The 20,607-nt window shown below is 37.6% G+C and overlaps 1 protein-coding gene across 2 annotated transcripts in view; it reads left to right on the plus strand.

The window, feature by feature from the left end:
* The window catches only part of LOC127970048 (thyroid adenoma-associated protein homolog), a 100,012-nt gene that overhangs the window by 51,018 nt on the left and 28,387 nt on the right, over positions 1 to 20,607 (plus strand). For both annotated transcript variants that reach the window (XM_052572250.1, XM_052572251.1), the window contains exons 28-30: positions 1,147 to 1,315; positions 9,456 to 9,568; positions 14,464 to 14,546. In XM_052572250.1, coding sequence (XP_052428210.1) covers positions 1,147 to 1,315; positions 9,456 to 9,568; positions 14,464 to 14,546 — 365 coding nt within the window. The remainder of the gene's footprint in view (positions 1 to 1,146; positions 1,316 to 9,455; positions 9,569 to 14,463; positions 14,547 to 20,607) is intronic.

The following is a 20,607-nucleotide window of genomic DNA, read 5'->3' on the forward strand; positions in this document are numbered from 1 at the left end:
TTCAATTCATTTATCTACAAACATGATGGCTACATCGTTTTTAGTTTTCCCAATCCCCTTCTTTTTGATGGATATTCCCTATTTCATGTCTCTGGAGCTTCTTGGGGGAGTTTGGAGAGGCTTCTTTGATTTAATGCTTGTAAAGTAGTCCTCTCGGTAATCAGGGGGGTGCTCTGAAAATGAAATCACCAAGATCCCATCTCCAAACCTTCTAACAGTCCAAAAAAGTGCAGTGAACCTTCCTGGAAATCTATAAAATGATGTTTTACATAAAATATAAATATATGTACATAAAAGATAGTACTGGGAAATGTTTAAAGGCACTTAAATGAATTTGGAGGCAGCTATACATTTCCCTGTGTATCCATTTCTTTCCTAAAAAATAAAATAAATAAATTCAGTACATCTACAGTACTGCTCAAAGGTTTAGTGTCAGTAGGAATTTTTTTTTTTTTTTTTTTTGGGAAAGAAATTAAATTAATATTTTGTTTCAGCAAGGACATATCAAGTGTGTAACACAGCTTTAAGTGAATGAAAACATCCTGCATTTTTTTTTTTTTTTTTTTTTTTTTGAAAGTGCACCATGTATAAAGTTATTGTCTCTCAAGAGTCTTCTCTGAATCATTTAAACAAGTCATTTTTAAAACAAACCCCAAGCCATTTAATGTTAATACTTTTGGAGTGGAAAAAAAAGCTGTTTCCACTGTAACGTTGAACACACAGCAGCACTGCTGCTCACAAACACTGCTTTATCAGGCATTACAGGCATGATGAAATAGAAATGAGACCAATCGCACCAATCACCACAGATTGAGAGTGATTTGGAAGAATGAATCATTGAGCAAATTAGTTTGGAGTCGTTGAGCAAGTAAAAAAAAAAAAATGCATAATATGAGACAATTAAAGTGTTTTTTGACCTTGCATGCGTGTCAGCCTGTTGTTGGGGACTCTTAAAACCAAAATATGAACCTTTCATTTCCCATAATAGGGGCACTTTAAATGGTCACAGCTTTAATCTCAAGAAGAGAGTTTAATTCCAAAAATACTTTTCAGTCCTTCACCAGAACCCCCTCAGAACCATGCAGTTACTCTGTTGAAGAGATCACGAAGTGACTGAAATAAAATGTTGAACTGGTTGTCTTGTAGATGTGGTCGCTCTGCAGTGTACCGCACGCGTGAAATGGCTGCAAGAGCCCTGGTTCCGTTTGTCCTGGTGACCCAAGTTCCCTCCACCATCCAGACTCTCCTGGAGGAGCTGCCTCAAGAACCAGGACCAGGACTCCAGCAAAACCACATCCATGGCACACTGCTTCAGGTTTGTGAATACCCCCTAGTCCATTAACTTAACGTGTTACATGACATATAAGATGTGTACAATAGTTTAAAGTTATGCAGAAACCTTTAAATGTGTTATTCTATTGTCATTCTATGAAAGATGACAACACCTGAAGAATCATTCCTGTTTGAAAAATTAAAGTGTAGATATGTTTAGTCAGAAAGATGCAGGGTATGTTTATGTATCACTGGTACACTAAGCAAATGATTGGGACAAGGAATGACACACACACACAATTGTACTCCGAAGGGAAATTCAAGTGCTCAACAAGCATCAATTTAAAACCTAGAAGCTTAGATAAATGTACATAGCAACAGAGAGTAGTTGTAATTTTGACACTGAAGCAGGTTTCTGGATCTGAAACTGGAATAATTTGCTAGCATGTGTGTGTGAGACGGACATAACTGTAGACTGCTGGGATGAAGATGTGCTTGGGAAGGAAAGAGCTGGATTTGGAGTTCTTTCCTGTCATGGCGGTCATATATCTGCTCAAAGCTCCTGCAGATGTGGAGGGAATTAGACTGCGGTGGGGAATTGCTGAGATCTGCGTGAGAGATGTTGTGTGGGTGGTGCTTTGGTGACAAGTAATGGCAGATTATGCAGCATTTTATTTAGAAATGAGAGAAATTCTTCAAGCCTTTGTGAAATACCTGCCACCTGATGCTTCAGTTTGTTCAAAACCTAGAAAGACTACTTAATTTTGATTGGTCAGGTGATATCACTTTTGAGTCCATAAGTTCGCCTACCAATGGTATGAGAGGAACAGCTTTCACTCTCAACCAAACTAACATTACTAGCCAATAAGAATGTATTGCTCTTATTAACACGAGTCGCGCATAATAGTATCCAATTGTGCAGTCGCAGTCTTCAGGTCAATCATATATTCATGAAAAAGAAAATCAGTTTGAATAAAGCAAGCAATACCTTTGTCGTAGTATCCTTTCAAATGTTAAAGTTGCCACAATCACTGCCCTTCATTGCCCCCGAAAAAAAGTAAATAAATGGGTAAGATTTAAAAAAAATGTTCAGCTTAAATATGTATTGTCTTAATTCTTCATGAGGTAAGGTAATAAGTGGTTTGACTGCACAGTTTCCCTTAAATTTCTGTCTAGTTTGAACTTGCTGCTTGCTCGCAACTGTTTTGTTGATGGAAGCTTTGCATTTAAACATTTCAGCTCAAAACAATATTTTGTCTAATTATTTTCTTATGTGGCAAGTAGCTCTGCGTCGGGGTTTATTCTGAAATAACAACCGGCTGGATGTACATTATCCCTTACACACACACACACACACACACACACACAGAGTGATGCTTTAGATTCATAAATGCATTCAGTGAGAGTTTGAAAACTTTCCATAACAAAACCCAATAGGAGCTTTATCAGAAAGTTGTAACGTCACTAGAAATATTCACTAAGTAAAGGTGTCACAATTTCTAGACATATGACAAAAAGAACAAATAAATAAAAAATCCCAGTTTCCCAGTGTTTTTGCCGTGTGTTGATCATAAAGCTCATTGTAGCAGTTCCTCAGGTGTTGAAATAGATTTGTTGCGCCAGGTTCACATGTACTCCATCTGCAGTGAATATACTGTATGTGTACGAGGTGCAGAAGCAGCATGGACTCATTTCGCTTTCCCACAGGACGTTTTTGCAGTCTGCTCTTGATCCGCGGCTGTTAACTCCAAACACAACATTTATCCATTTATTTTTATTACAAATCCAAACGTTGTCCCTAAAAATGCTTTTTCAGCTTTGTGATTCTATTTTATCACAGTACAGTAATTCAATCTTTTATATACATTTATATTTTAACTCAGTAAATATAACTTTGTTTTTCCTACCTCCGCGTGTGTCATCTATTATTGCCTTATCTAATAGTACACTTTTTCTTGTTTTAAAGCTTTATAAGATAATTACATGAGAGAGACTACAAATGAAAGGGAAATTGAGAGTGAAAGGTCTCTTATTTTCCTGTTTGACATTGACTATGTTTTTCTATTTTCTGTGTCACAGTGGCTCTCTAGACTCTTTGAATATGGAAATTATGGATGTTAGTGTGTACAACCAGATCAGGAACCGATAACAGACTTATGATACATAATCTTGTTTGTGTGTGTGTGTGGAGCTGATGGTGTGAAGTATGTTTAGATCAGCTGGAGATAAAGTCATGATGCTTTCAGTGGAGAACTGCCCTCATGCTGCTATCTTATGCGAATACCTGAGTTGCATGCAGGAGTGGTGTACGTGTGCATCACAGCATCAGCTAAGAGATGACACTGCCAATGCATGCCTTTTGTTTTAAATCTGTGTTCCTTAATTCTTAAAGAAACCGTTCCACCAGAGAGTAAAATTCTATCATTATTTACTAGCCCTTATATAGTTCCAAACCCATAAGCATTAGGGCTGTCAAAAAAATAAAATAAAAAATGTAACTTCAATTATTCGTAAAAAAAAAATCCACATTACAGGTGATAGGACCTGCCACTAGAGGACACACTATCAAAACAATAACAATCGCGTGGTTTGATGACGCTAAGAAGGAGCGTGGAATAATGGGATTTGTTGTCTACAAACACAGTAATTGGGCATACATAGCAAACGTGAGTTCAACGATTTGCGCGAGTAGATTACATGCAATTCAATGCAAAGACGCGATCAGACTATGGATCAGATGCATCCTCGCGCGGGTCTAGGGACACGATGCCCCAAATACTAATCTTGTTGATCGTTATAATAGCATACATTTTCTATAAAGATATTAATCAAAACAGCTCACCTGTTGAGTAAAAAACAAGAGAGGTCGGCATCTCTTTCTAGTTTGTCGCGAAGCTCTCTCCATCTAAAAAATGCAACACCGATATTGATCCTTGCACTTTCTCTCCTCTTATCCCAAACTCTTCTCTGGTCGTTCGGTTGGCCCATATGCTTACGTTTACAGGAGCTGTCCTTGTCGACAGAACCAGCAGAAGACGGTGAACAGTAATTATGTTCCATAAATAAGAAACACAATACACCATAAAACGTGCAAGAAGTAGTAAAAAAGGAACTACATGAAGCAAGCTAGTGGTTTGCTGGATGCTAGATAATACTTCCGCATTGTATTGTACCTTTTAGGCAGCTGTATCAGTGGCCCACGAAATGATGCAACAATGTAAGGGTCATTGCATTTTAATGCTTTTGTTAGCCTATCCAGTTAACCCACTGGATGTTGCACTGCTACATTGTTCATTCAATATATTGCGAAAAACTATAGCATTGGTGTGGAGAAGATGAGTTAATGTCAACTAAAAATTTTCTTAATTCCACTATATCTTATATTTTTAAATGAAGAGTGTACCCTACTTTTTTTGACTGGTTTTCGGTCCTTTGTATTAAATTAAACATACATGCATGGGCCGTATTTTTTATTTTTTTTCTTCTAATTGCTTAAGCAACTTTATTAATTATGGTTTATAAACATTATTTTAAACTATGCAGTTTAGATAGTCGTGTTATTTTATAAACCTTGAAGAAACGTGCATAATATTTTGCTCAATGTGCCCTCTTGTGGCCACAGGTATGTGTTACTCCGCAGCATTATTTACTTTATTTAAATTTTTGCAAATTTTGAACACAGAAAAGTTACATAGTGTTGCTTTAAATTTGAATATAATTTGAATTCGGATATTTAAGTAGAACATTCTAATTTAGTTTTTCAGTCATTTTGAAAGCCCTAATAAGAATTAATGTTCATATTTAAAACACAGTTCTTTTTAACGATACCTAAATGATTTCTGACCCTGATATATGTACTGAACCTGATATATATCCAAAAGAATCAATATTGAAGCGAACCAAATTGAATTGGTAATCAAATCGAATAGCAAGCTTGTGAATGAGAATCAAATCGAATCATGAAATTTGTGTCAAAACCCAGCCCTGCTAGATACGTCTATGGAGTTTTGTTTCATCTGGCAAAAAATGTTCAATCACTTAGAAAAATAATATAATTTGAGGTTTTAATCATCTCTGTAGTACAAACAATCATCTCAGTAGTTCACAATTCATCCTTCTAACATTCCTTTGGACGTTACTGACCGTAAGCAAATGATACAGTGTGCTTTTGTTTAAACGGATATGGCAAGAGAAAGTGAAATACAAAAAAAAAAAAACAGAAAGAGCAGGGGTGGGAGGAAAACAGGTTGCAGATGTTGTTGTATCAGGTCTGAAGTAAAGCCTTTTTGTTCTTTGTTTGAATTGGATACCTATAAAAATAGCTTTACTGTATGTACACCTTCCTTAACACAACACCCACAACCCTCAATTTGCATTACAGCGTTCTGATACCAGGATGAAATGAAGAAGTGTGTCACCACAGTGTTTCAAAGAGCCATTTTGATTACAAAACCAGCTTTGCTGAGTAAACGCCTGAACCCTGCTGAGTTCACCTAAAAATCCCTGTTGACACAACTCGCTGGTTCCCTTTAGGAGCCGGCTAACGAGGGAACCAGATTGAGCAGCACTAACCTAACCTGACGCCTCGGCCCCTGCCCTGAGTGCTCTACAACACTGCTGCTTACCCACAATGCAACAGTTTCTTTTTAAAAATCCTGGGTAACATCCAAGTCCCACTGGGAAATTAATCCACTGTGTGTTTTGAAAACAGTAAATCAGATCAGCAGACAGACTCTGCTCAATGGGGGTCTTACACACCCACACTAGTGCACGCACATTTGAGTCTAAAGTACTGTGTGCTGCTTCAACTCACGACTGCGTCAATATATTTTCTGTTTTTGTTTGTGTGTGTGTGTATGTGTGTGTGTGTGATTTTTATTTATTTGTGAGAGCAGATAAAAGTCAGAGTGGTCCTTTGTTTATTTAAGGAATATCAACTATTTAAAGATCAGCTGTATTTTATTTTTGTGTTTTGTTTTTGTTTTGTGTGTGCTTTTGTTTTGTTTTGAGAACAGACAAATTATTTATTTTATATTCATGTTTTTTTTCTGTCTGTGTTTGTTTTTATTTGCTTTGTTTTATAAATGGAGAACAGTTTTTATTTTTATTTTGTTTTACTTCAATCCATTGTTTTTCTTTTGTTATCTTTCTGTGTATATTTCTTTTTGTTTTTTTTTAAATGTAGAATTTAGATTATTATTATTATTATTATTATTATTATTATTATTATTATTATTATTATATATATATATATATTTTTTTTTGTCAACAGCCAGATTAAGTGTTCGTGAATATAGACATATTGGTGAAACACTGTCATATTGTGCTGAGTTTCCAAGATTCCTCTCATTATAACAAAACTTGCTGAGATTGCGATGAACTAAAACAAGGAACAGCTTTTTCAGCTACATAGGCCTACGCGCTGCCAAGTTTCGGGAATGACACCAGCATATTAATGCAGAATTCACTCTTGAAAGAGCAATAGACAAAACAAAAAATCTACATGAAAATGTATGTGCATTGAGGCTAGAGCAAACTCACAAATTTATTTTAATTCTGGAACCGGACCTGGATGAAACTCTGTTTGAGCAGTTGTCATTATAAGATGCTCCTATTTAGGCGATCGCGCTGAGTTTTATCTGGCAGTGCTTCAAAGATGGAAACATTTGCAGAATATTTGTTAATTTCCTTCTTGAAAATCTCTATACAGTTGAAGTACACCATATGCACGTGAGCTTTGTTGTCCTTCCAAAACTTAACCATGGTTTTACTGCAAATGATTACTATTGTTAAACCATGATGACCACAAATTAACCATGGTTTTGCTACACTAACCATAGTTTAACCATGGTATTTGTAATAAAACTGTGGTTATGCTATTGGTAATCAATACACCAAAAAAAGCCTGGTTACTACACTTTTACTGTAGTAAAAGGCACCCACCGGCAGAAACATAAATCGGCGTCTACGGACTGGGTGTTTGTGTAATGGTGCTTTTTTACTTGTCTTATTATGAAGTAAGACTGTATTTCCCTGACTGCATCATAGTGGATGTATCCGCAAATTATTATATAAATTTTCCTTCATTTCTTTTTTTCTTTTTTCTTTTTTTTTTGTACTTTGTTCAACCCACAAGTGAAATCTCATTGGTCTAAAATCCCACTCTGCATAACTGCATAGTAAACATTTTAAATGTGTACTAATTTGTATTACTTATTGCCTGATTTTTGTTTTCACTATTAACCAAACTATTTGTCACAAGGAACATCAGTGTCTCATCATGCCTTTTTTTAAAAAAAAATGCCTTTCCTCCTTGTTTTGCATTGCTGCCAAAGGTCTGGTTTTAGTGACCGCTTCAATAGGCCTTGAAACACCCACTCATACAAGCTTTGTCTATGCTTTAAGGAAAATCCTGTAAAAAATGTCAAACTGATGAGACAAATAAACTTAATTAGATTCAGATTGTGTCCAGGCTGTCCAAATCTACTCATAAAAGCATCCACCCACAGATTGGCTTTTAAAACGTTTCCACAGTCTTATTTAATGGCCGGCCCAAGGTCTTAGTGTGTCAAAGGTCAGTATTCAGCCAGAGTGCTGGGGGTTTTCTTGTATGCGTTTCTTTTTTAAATATGTGCAAGGCTCTCTGTACATTTTACTGAATTATGGACCTCTACAGGGTGTTTATTTTTGCCTTCAACCACTGCCTTTGGTTTGTGGTCAGTCACAAGTTGTGTAGTTTGTCAATATAAATACACACACTTTCATCCGAGGGCACAGAAGAGGTCGGCCGTCATGGGCCTTCCCATTTTGGGCCTGGGTTGGATGTGTGAGATACAGGGTGTGGGCTGCTAGTGTCGGGGTGTCCTCAGCTGGAAGACCAGGCGAAGTATTTCATGGTCAAACTTGTTTTGCCCTGTGCCTCTCCTGCCTGAGGCATAATGAGTGGCTTCCACATTGCGGCTATAACCCAGTAAAGAGACTATTTCAGCCCGTTGTACACTCTCTAACCTTGCATTCATAGAGTTGTCTTCTATCAATTTACTTCATTTTATTTCCCTCTATAGACTGTTTAAAATAGGCTTAAGTAACTGATTTCTCTCTCTGATCACTGATTTCTCTCTCTTTTTGATTAAGAAAGATGAACTAATGAAGAATCTGATCCTCTTTCTAGTTTCTCTGTCTGGTGTCTTTCTGATTGCGGTGTCTGATCTCTCTCTGTCTGAGCCCTCTTTTTGAGTCATCTGTCTGATCTGATTTCTCTCTTTAATGTCTCTATCTAATCCCTCTTCAATTTATATGTCCAGTCTCTGGTTAGTATGTCTGATCTCTCTTTTTAAAATCAATGGGATGTCTCTGTCTGATTTCTCTGTCTGATCTCTCTGATTTCTCTCCTTGATCTGACTACTCTGTCTGATCTATGTCTTATTCTCTGATCTCTCTCTGATTTATCTATAAGTGATCTGATTTCTATATTTAAAATCTATATCTGATCCCTTTCTTATTTATTTGTCTGATATCTGAAATCTGTTTATCAGTCTGACATTTCTGTCTGATCTGTTATTTATCTCCCTGATTTCTCTCTTTGATCTCTGGTGCAGACTCTGTTTGATCTATCTACCTTTGATCTTTGTCTGATGTCTGATCTATCTTTGATTTATCTAATGGATCTGATTACTATATTTAATCTCTATATCTAACCCCTCTCTTATTTTTGTCCATCTCTGATTTATGAGTCTGAAATCCCTCCATGATGTTTCATGTTTCTATCTGATCTATCTGATTTATTTATTTGGTCTGATCTCTTGTTATTTATCTGTCTGATTTCTGTCTTTGGTGTCTCTGTGTGATCCCTCACTCTTTTTCTGTTTTCCCTGATATCTCTGATTTAAATCTGATGATCACTTGATCTTTGATCTATGGTCACAATTAAAAGAAAAAAGTAAATAACAGAGTACTTGGCAAGAATAATAGCAAAATTGTGATTAGTACAAAGACTATGTTTTCTGTCTCTGATTGGTCTAAAACTTTTCTGCCTAATCTTAGTTTGTTTGCACTGATCTCTCTGTATGCTTTTTCTTTGTGATTCTCTCTCTCTCTCTCTCTCTCTCTCTCAGTCTCTGAACTCTCGATTTCTGTCTCTCCAGCTTATTTTCATAGTAAAAGGTGTGTCATCATCTTCACAGGTGCTGTCGCTGTTACGTTCCTACCTGGCGGACACACACAGACCCCAGTCAGGAAATGAGCAGGACTGTGACCTCTCCAGTGGCCTTTTTCCACATCTGTGGCTCGCCACAAGGTAGGCACTGTCATTCTGGTACACTAACCACTACTGTCATTATTTGCATAAACACTCACCTAAAGGATTATTAGGAACACCTGTTCAATTTCTCATTAATGCAATAATCTAATCAACCAATCACATGGCAGTTGCTTCAATGTATTTATGGGTGTGGTCCTGGTCAAGACTGTCTCCTGAACTCCATCTGAATGTCAGAATGGGAAAGAAAGGTGATTTAAGCAATTTTGATCGTGGCACGGTTGTTGGTGCCAGACGGGCCGGTCTGAGTATTTCACAATCTGTTCAGTTACTGGGATTTTCACGCACAACCATTTCTAGGGTTTACAAAGAATGGTGTGAAAAGGGAAAACATCCAGTATGCAGCAGTCCTGTGGGTGAAAATGCCTTGTAGATGCCAGAGGTCAGAGGAGAATGGGCCGACTGATTCAAGCTGATAGAAGATCAACTTTGACTGAAATAACGTTACAACCGAGGTATGCAGCAAAGCATTTGTACATGCACAACCTTGAGGCGGATGGGCTACAACAGAAGAAGACCCCACCGGGTACCACTCATCTCCACCACAAATAGGAAAAAGAGGCTACAATCTGCACGAGCTCACCAAAATTGGACAGTTGAAGACTGGAAAAATGTTGCCTGGTCTGATGAGTCTGGATTTCTGTTGAGACATTCAGATGGTAGAGTCAGAATTTGGCGTAAACAGAATGAGAACATGGATCCATCATGCCTTGTTACCACTGTGCAGGCTGCTGGTGGTGGTGTAATGGTGTGGGGGATGTTTTCTTGGCGCACTTTATACCCCTTAGTGCCAATTAGGCATTGTTTAAATGCCACAGCCTACCTGAGCATTGTTTCTGACCATGTCCATCCCTTTATGATCACCATGTACCCATCCTCTGATGGCTACTTTCCAGCAGGATAATGCTCCATGTCACAAAGCTCGAATCATTTCAAATTGGTTTCTTGAACATGACAATGAGTTCACTGTACTAGTATTGGCCCCCACAGTCACCATATCTCAACCCAATAGAGCATCTTTGGGATGTGGTGGAACGGGAGCTTCGTGCCCTGGATGTGCATCCCACAAATCTCCATCAACTGCAAGATGCGATCCTATCAATATAGGCCAACATTTCTAAAGAATGCTTTCAGCACCTTGTTGAATCAATGCCACGTAGAATTAAGGCAGTTCTGAAGGCGAAAGGGGGTCAAACACAGTATTAGTATGGTGTTCCTAATAATCCTTTAGGTGAGTGTATCAGCAAATATAGTCTGCATGCCACCATCATTTTGGTTAAGCATTTGCAAATAATATTATTTTACAATAAAAGATGGCTGCTCTGTTCGCACATCAGCTTACTGGATTGTAAAGTGAGCTCTCTGTGTTCTGAGCTCCTGTTTCAAAGGCGGCTCTCTGCTCAGTGACCCAGCACACAGACAGCAGCGCTGCAGGACGAGTGTCACGGCTACGTGCCCTTTGACCACTCTCACTCATCCATACTGATGCTTTATAACAAACGCCCCACTGAGACAGAGGGGGAGAGTTTGGGAAAGTTAATGAAGGCGAACATGGCAGTGCATTCAGAATAGAATATTGTGCATGCTGAGCAAGATCTAGTGTATAAGTCCTGCTAGAAAAGTATATGAAACAGCATGCAATGATAAATGTTTCAAACAATTGTATGCTACATTGTTTTAAGATGCTATAGGGTTATTATAGTTTCCAAAAACTAAAACCATAAAAAGTATGTACAATAAATGCTAATTGTAAAATAAATCAATTAATAAAATAAATCAATGTAAATTAATGAATATATATATATATATATATATGTATATGTATATGTATGCATACATAAAAAGTAGCGAATATAAATGACAAAAAACACACAACCAACTTTAACTAAAATGAAAATGAAAACTTACTCCAATGCACTTATCCAATTACTCCATAACTAGCCAGTGTTCAAAACTATCGCCTTACTTTAGCCTGATCCACAACAGTTAATTTATAATAATGTTTTCTAATTTGAGTGGTTTGGGTAGGTTTTTGCGGGAACATCGAGCATGGCACCGCGTCATTACGTCACGTCTGTAAACGTAAAGCTATCGCACGTGAGGATCCTGCAGGTGGCGGATTGTTCAATTATAGCCTATTCCCACAGCAGCTGGAATAATTAAATGTCAAAATAATTTTGTTGGCTGAGTGTAATCAAGAAAGTTTATATGAAACACCTGAATTAAATTCCAGTTTTAAATGTGCTTCTGATCACAGACAGCCTGGGTTTAAAGAAGTCAAAGTATTTTAAAGACAACCAGTTCGAAGGAAGCATAGTTTGCTTTTTCGGTAAGGTTGGGTATAGTTTGAATTTCATTAATTTTGATTCCGATTCTGCTTGTCGATTCCAATAAGATAAAAAATCCAACATAAATAGTCAAACATTTAGATGTCAAACATGTATTCTTTTTTTTTTTTTTTTTTACGAAGCTTTGTTATTTTTTACAAAGCTTTGTGTTGCAGCTGAATAACATTTTCAGGTACAGAAACTAATTAAAAGTTTAAAAACACTGCATAATTTTATTTTTATAAGTAAAATAAAGATTAATCAAATCAAGTTATTAAATATATTCAGTCAAGATCAGTGAATGGTTTTCTTTTGTTGTTAACATTAATGAGAAGCAGCGTGTTTAGTAGGCTGTCGTCTCTTTAAGCAAAAATTTTGTACATGTGTGTTTTTCTTATGTTTTTTGATTACTAAGTAAGACAAAAACGGCTATGTTTATGAAGATATACTGATGTAGTTTTCTGTATATTGGTTGACAAAAATGAAAAGTCAGTTTTGGCTCAGAATAACCTATTCTACAGTTGGAAATACACAAACCGGGAACCCGCAGTGCAACCGCCGACCGCTGCTCTCTGTTGCTGCACACAAACAGGGCACAAATTCTTTCCGTTCCTGGACTTATTAATAGTTTTTAATCAAATTGAAATGCAAATGGAGAATCGTTGAGCAGAATCGGAATGCATGCGTCTTATCGAATACCCGGTTCTTGGAAATTTGGAACCGGTTCTAAAATGGAAAAATTATTAGTATGAAATTCAAATGATGTGACAATTAGAGATTAGACTGTACAGAAACTGAAATCTACATGCTAATACACACTTTACTCATAGCCACACAATGCTGATGTCGTTAAAATTAATAATTTGAGAATAATGTTAAATAATAATAATTTGCAGGGTATGATATGATATGAGCTAATCGATGGTTAGATTACATTTTTCTCCTCAGTTGGTCAGAACAAAGCGTGGCAGACTTGTTACTTGTTCAGATGACAATATATGGTGAAAATGTTTATTTGGGTCATATATTCCAAGACGTAGGCTAGAATCTGTGATTACTAAGTACAGTGAATATCCACAGCGGTGCGGTGACTGACTTCACCCACGCTGGATCACAACCCACACATGGAATATAATTCTGCAAGAAACTGCAATTCCAGGTTTTCAAACATAGATGGCAAAACTTACGGACTGCAGCTATAAATAACAATGGTCCTAAATAATTAATTGTAGTTAATAATCATTTTAAATCCAGTTTTGTGTGAAATGACTGACTTTTTAACAGTCCAATCAAATGAGTCAAGGAGAAGAATGAAGTTGTTTCTAATTCATTCCTATTACTGTAAAGTAAATGTCAAGTTGAGTGGTTTGTATTTAGGGATACTGTGCTATTTTTGTATATTGCACAATTTGCAAATGTAATCGAGAACATGTTCACACTGTGCATAGTATACGTACCCCATATGTCATTCCAAATTTCGGGAACATATAGAAAGATTGGAAAATTCCAGAGGAATTAGAGAAGATCTGAAGGTGGAGGGATAAAGATGATATGAGCGTTCCCAAACATCGGCCTAAATTTCCTCATTTTCTTTAGCTTCATAATTTGTTGAACTCTGAGCAATATTATGTGTTTTAAGTGCAACAGAGTGACACAAAAAGATGAAGCCAGACATTCAAAGAGAAGGAGAGCATTTGTGTTATTAATATCTCAGTGATGAAATACTGACGTCAGCCCTGAACACTGGCACTTTTGTTCTCGCCCATGTCCACACACATATCCCCCCCCCCACGTACGTAATTGATTTACTCTTCCACATACCCTCTCCTGTCTCTCTCCACGCACGTCCACCCTCTCCAACAACTGTTACCCCTGCAGTTGCAGTTGGTCGGAGATACAGGGCCCAGAATTCCCTTTGTGCCCATGGACAGCTCATGTGATGCTTTATCCTCAGCACCCACAGTCACTGTGGACTCTATTTTACTGCTCTCAACTGCAGGACAGAAATCAGTTATGATGACTATAATACAGTGACCCAAAAAAAAGTGTTTTTACACAAATTCCAAATAAATAAATGATTATTTTCTTTAATTTTGCAGAAGTAAAAAAGCAAAAAGCTCTTTGTTGTTGCTGGATGCGACGCATGCTGCAAATGTTTGGTTAAGGGATAAAAACGTGAATCTGGCAACCCGTCTTTGACTATAAGCGATTCATAGGAACAAATAGAACCTGTGTTAAATGCACTGTTTGTTTTTTTTTTTTTTTACTGAGATTGCATTTTTTTTAATGCATTGACATTGACAGCTAATTATTGACTGATACATTGGTGCATCTCTTATAATTTTTAATTGTATTGATAAATTTTTCCCAGTAGAATTTCAATCAAAAATCCCACCTCAGTTTTTCTTTTTTCTCACACTTTGCTACACTTAAAATGTGTCATTTCTGTACAACCAATGGAGGAAATTCGCTGAAATACTATGACCTATATATTTATCATTAACGTAATATCTCTGTCTCTCTATCTCTCTCACACACACAAATCAGGCAGAATCCATGTCTGGTGACACGTGGTGCGTTTCTAGACCTTCTGGGCTGTCTTTGTGGTTGTCTTCCTGTTCCTGTATCAGGTAAGAGATTAAAAACAAACTGTAGTGACATAAACACCAGTGTTATGTGCTTGTTTCCAAATCTATAACATCCAGTCTAGTTTTTATTCCAAGGGAATATGGTGTCTGCTTTGAGTGTGGGCTATTTTGAGTGTGCTGGAGGCCTGTGGGTCTTTGATATAAGAAAAACTGTCTCTGACAGATGGTACAATTGTGCCCGTGTGACCCAGTTAAACGGGGCGGCCCCTGCATGTTTGCGGGCCCCATGTGTCGCACACATGTGGGCATAGTGGCTGTGTTTATCACTTTAAGACAAGCATATTCTTACAGTCCCACCCGCCTGCCATCACTTACATAACAAACGGTGGGTGCACACACACATACACACACACGCATACACACACACACACACACACACACACACACACACACACACACTTGTGCTGTTCAGAGATTTATTTATACACTCTGCCCTGTACTCTCAGTCTTAACACCCTCTTAATCTCTGTCTACCTTTCCTTTCGTTTCTCTTTACATAAATTTTACTCAATCTATCTCAATATTTCACACTCTGTCTGGCAGTGTTGCAGTGTTTTCCTGCCTCAGTTTAAGGAATCACACTAAATTAAAATTGTCAGCAAACTTTGTTAAAGTCTGTCAAAGTCGTATGACTTACTCTGTAACGCAAAAAAAAAATGTCAGGCCAAATGTTCACACTTTTTCATACAGTGAAAGATGATAAAAAGGGGTTGTCAAGTTAAAAATGATGAAGAATACATTTATTAATTAATTATATTTATACAGTATTATATTTCTATTCCAAGTTTCTGAAGTCATATGTCATGCACGAAACAATGCAATTAGTTTTATTGGCATCAGACAAAATGTAGGAGTTGAAATACAGCACTCAAGCAAACACTTTTTTTTTTTTTTTTGCAGCGTGACTGACCCTGGTCAATGTTTGCTTTCATTGCATGGGAACATATTTCTGTGAAACATCTCCTTTTGTGTTGCATAAAAGAAAGTTAGTCATATGGTTCTGGCTGAATATTTTGTTTATTTATTGACTGATTGCTTGGAACTTTTCTTTTAAAAAACAATCCTTTTCCTGTCATAAAATCTGAACATGTCCAGGTCCCATTTTACACCTGAAAGACAAATTAAATATCATATTTTGGAATAATAAAATTAAATCTTAATCAAATTAATGTTTAGATAAAAAAAAAAGAATAATTAAATTAATTACTTAATAAAATTACAAAAAAATACTGTTAGAGAATCACCATTGAAAATAATGGAAGGTTCAAAAAACAAATGTAGCTAATAAAAATAATTTAAAAAATCTAATAAAAAATATTATGTTTAAATAAAGAAGAATGAAATATACAAATCATAATTTTCATATAAATATGTAAAACATATAAAATATTTTGGTAATACTTTTTCATAATGTACTCTTGTTACATTTATACCAATTATAAGCAACCAGCCTTAAACCAAACCCAACTTCTAACCCTAACACAGTTGTAAACAAGGTAAATGTTATTAATTAATTAATAGCACTCAGTGCTTATTTGTGTAATTCCACACTAATGGACACCATAAAATAAAGTGTAAGCAATATCCAAACCCCCCGTTTTTATTTTAGGATAATATATGCGATTCATCTTTCCATAGTTTTTATTTCTTCTTCTGTCTGTTTATATCTTTCTCACTCAGCCAGTCACTCTCTCTTTCCTAAAGCGCACTCTTCACAGGTAACCTCAGTGAAGAAATGAACATTTTAATTTGTCACTAACACTTGAAGCTGGTCAGAAAGACAATCTGCTTTTTCATTCGTCTTGGAACTATTAAGTAGGAGTTGAAATTTTCTGGGCAGTTCTTGCATGCATTCCCATTCTGATGTACTCCTCACTGGAACAGGACAAGTGTGTGTGTGTGTGTGAGGCAGAGAGCTCTAAGTAGTTTGGCTCTGAGATTCTGAGCAGAGTTTGTGATGGGGGTTTTTACTTGCGATGTTTAGCTGGGCATGAGACGTACGGGTTTATGAGCCTGTGTGGATCAAACACTGTACCGCCTGAGAAATGCTCCCTTAACATACACCACCGCACAAGTTCTCTGATGGCCATTCAAACCATCATTTTTGCACAAGCGGTACTGTATTCCCCATATTTCTCTCTCTCAGGTGAATAAATCGTGGATACCGCGCACACACACTCTTAGCAGTAGGTGGTTGGCAGCGTAGGGATCACATCTGCTCTGCACGTTCCTCCCTCGTCTGGGTTTTGTTTTTCACAGTTTGGGTAATGATGGCAGGGCATGATGTAAAATCCATGTGTGCCTGCACGTTGCCGCATGTGTGTGTCGGTGTGTGTTTACTACTGTAGTGAGTACAGACGGCTCACTGTTTCCCTGCACCATAAACTCTAGCTGAACACTTAGAAACACAAAGATCACAACTGCTAGCGTGTCGTAAAGCTGCTTGGGCCGTGATACTGTATTTCACAGAATTATTGAGTGTTCAACCTTATATAAAGTGAGAAACTGTTATGAATAGCTTAAGGGAGTCGAAATGACCTCATCGTTTACTAGGGCTGTGTTGCAAATATCAGTGATTTTAATTTAGATAAACTGATATGGGTTCTTAAATGTCAAAAGTCTTTTTGCATGTTCTGTGTGGAAAGCATTTTAGAAGAAACGTTCAAATTCTGGCAAAAATTCGAATTCAAATTTTGAAATTCTAAAACCAACCAATTTTGTGGTTTTGATGCTTTTTAATGTGGAGTTACAGCTATATCACAGCTGCCTCTGTTTAAGTAGCAGCGATCATCTCTTCCTTTTTTACTACTATTTTTTAATAAACAAAGAATGAACATCAGTAGGTGTGTTGAAAGAAACCATTCTTTATTGCGATGTATCAAGTGCAACTCAATCTTTGACATCAATAAAACCGCTTGTGTACAATGTCACGTACAGTGTTGGGTGTAGTGTGTTACTAAGTAACGCGTTACTGTAATTGAATGACTTATCAACTGAAAAACTAAAGTAAGGGATCACTGCTCATTTGTAGGTAACTTAATTAGTTACTTATTAAGCACTTGCGTTACATACAGTAAATAATTTCAACAGTTCTAAAATTAATATTGAATTTGAAATCTAAATTTACTGTCTAAAGATAAAATTGAATACAGCGTCTTTAACCCTCTGCATGCCAGCGCGTTCACTTTCAGTTTATCCTGATTCACAAAGAAACCTTAAATACTCGGATACAGATAAGACTAAAATTAATCAAATCTATAAGGGGCCTACTTTATTTGTTTACACTGGCAATACCAACAAAACATTGTGCTTTTGTGAAATAAACAAAACAAACAGGATGAACTTTCTGCCGTCTCGGTCTCCGTGAGCAACTTTCTACACCTAACAAACTGAGCGAATATTTGACACAGAGACATGAGAAATGTGTCTATAGAAAGTTTGTCTACTTTTAAATGAACTAATTCAAATCGAAAACAAATAGTTGCTGATTATGTAATCCGTATGAAACTAAAGCGAGGTACAGTCTTTCCCGTATCTGAGCTCATTATATGCAGTCGCCTGCGCGCAAACACCCTCAACTAGATACAAAAAAAAAGAAACACAGATTTGTCTAATTTTCATAGTTGTTGAACGAAATCCTGCTATGAGGAATTTAAACATTTACACGGAACAGCGCAACCTGACACTGCTTTATTCAGCAGAGAAGATCAGTCATGTAAATGTAATTGCATTAGTTAACGTGTCATTTTTCCATAAACCTGTACTGATTGTAATAGTTAGGCTTTTCCTGAACATCTTTCCAAACTAAAATGTATAGTTTAACTTTTCTTAAGCTTTTTTTTTATTCATATGTTGTTATTCAGAGTATTTCTATTTATGTAAAAGAAGGTTCTTTTTTATATAAAAATATATAAGTACTACAGTTGTTTGAATGCTAAAAGGCTAAACTATTCTATGTTTGACTCAAATTGAAAGAATAGTTTAATTTCTATTAAGGTTTATAAGGATTTTAAGATGTAGCCTAATTAGCGATTTGAATAATTAAGTTACTTTTCAGACAGAGTAATTAGTAAAATAACTTAAAAATAATATTGATGGTGTGATTTAGTAATTGTATTTAATAACTTTTTGAATAGTGTTATGCAAATGATGGGTTTGTATGATAAGCTAAAATTTGCATGAATATTCTTGAAAACATCTAATTCTGTGCAAAATTTAAAATGTTAAGTGTTCAGAACAGCGTGAGGGTGACTAAAACCCATTTTTGGGTTAAATGTACTTTTAAAATGTATCTCTTTTTGCTGTTTTCATTTCTCTCCTTTTTTTTTTTTTTGCTGAGAGGTTTAAAAGAAAACTGCCTCTCCAGGTTCCGAGTGTTTTGCCAGTGTTTGATTTCACTGCCCTGGGCTTTATTTTCTATTGCCAGTGACTGTAATATTGCTATTTTTATGAGAGAGCAAAATTTGGTCATTGAGACTTGGTGGTCGTGGCATTGATGAAACCACAGCTTTCTCTGAGTCAAGCCGGGACGACGGCTGTGTTTGTGTGTAACGCTCTGAATGTCTCACTGGGCTGTTTAGGTTTTCATAAAGATTCCAGCACATCCCCAGAACTACTGTCTCCAAACTCACACACATGTTGTCTGCCATGGACTGTCCTGCTGAGAAATGCCTTTCATTTCCGAGATTAATCTTTACCGTGCTCCTCCGTCCCTCCAGAGGGCCAGAGATATTAATAAATGCCATAGCGAATAGTTCTTTCTGTCCACCGCACTCCCCATTTACTCTTGTTTCCACTTTCTTCCCCTCTTCTGTGTTTCTGCCTCTGCGTATGTTGGAGGAAAACGTACTCGGTTACGAACGTAACCTCGGTTCCCTGAGATACGGAACGAGTACTGCGTATGGGGAAAAGCTCCTTTTTTCCTCGATACTGAAGCCTTTTTTCAATAACGCAGTGCAACTGCACTGCCATTGGTTTAATCTGTAAACTTTTTTAAACCAATGACAGCGCTGCGTAGCTGCGCGAGCCTGTGGCGATGCAGCGCGCCAAAGCCCGCCAGAATGGGCGGGGCGAATGGCTATATAAGCAGGCAATCGCCAGAGGAAATCAGGTCATACGACTGAAGCGACGACACTGAACCCGCAGCCTCGTGGCACGGCATATAACGCAGTACTCGTTCCGTATCTCAGGGAACCGAGGTTACGTTCGTAACCGAGTACGTTCCCTTTCGATACTTCACTCATACTGCGTATGGGGAACGAATTCAACCGCGCCGTGCCACGGTAGGGAACGACAAGACTTAACTTGAACACCCTGGGGTCCAGAGGATAAGTGAGAGGGCCGGAGCCATCGAACCCTTGACGCTACACTGCTGAGAGGGAGCTAGCTCCCTGGAGGTGGTATGATGACAGAGTCTGCTAGAGGCTGTCGTATCAAACCGAAAGAACCCGAGCATGCAAGGTCGGGATATCCAAGTTATAGAACCTGACAAAAGTGGACGGCGAGGACCAGCCGGCCGCCTCACAGATGTCCTTGATAGAGACACCACTAGACCAGGCCCATGAAGAGGCCATCCCTCTAGTAGAGTGGGCTCTAACTCCTATGGGGCACTCAAGGCCCATAGAGGAGTAACATAGAGCGATAGCTTCAACTATCCAACGCGAGAGGCGTTGCTTTGAGACCGAAGACCCTTTGGTGCGGTCACCAAAGCAGACAAAAAGCTGGTCAGATTGCCTGAACGGCTGAGACCGCTCAATGTAAATTCTCAAAGCCCTCACTGGGCAGAGTAAATCCAGCTCCCGCTCACCTGACAACGGAGGCAGAGCTGAGAGGGAAATTACCTGTGCTCTGAATGGCGTCGAGAGCACTTTAGGTACGTAGCCATGCCTGGGTTTTAAAATGACCTTAGAGTCATTGGGCCCAAACTCAAGGCATGCAGGGCTCACCGAGAGGGCCTGCAAATCGCCAACACGCTTGACCGATGCTAGAGCAAGTAGCAGAGCGGTTTTGAGCGTTAGGGGCCGAAGGTCAGCTGACCGCAGCG

Source organism: Carassius gibelio, chromosome B13, assembly GCF_023724105.1.
Source record: "Carassius gibelio isolate Cgi1373 ecotype wild population from Czech Republic chromosome B13, carGib1.2-hapl.c, whole genome shotgun sequence".
Taxonomy (NCBI): domain Eukaryota; kingdom Metazoa; phylum Chordata; class Actinopteri; order Cypriniformes; family Cyprinidae; genus Carassius; species Carassius gibelio.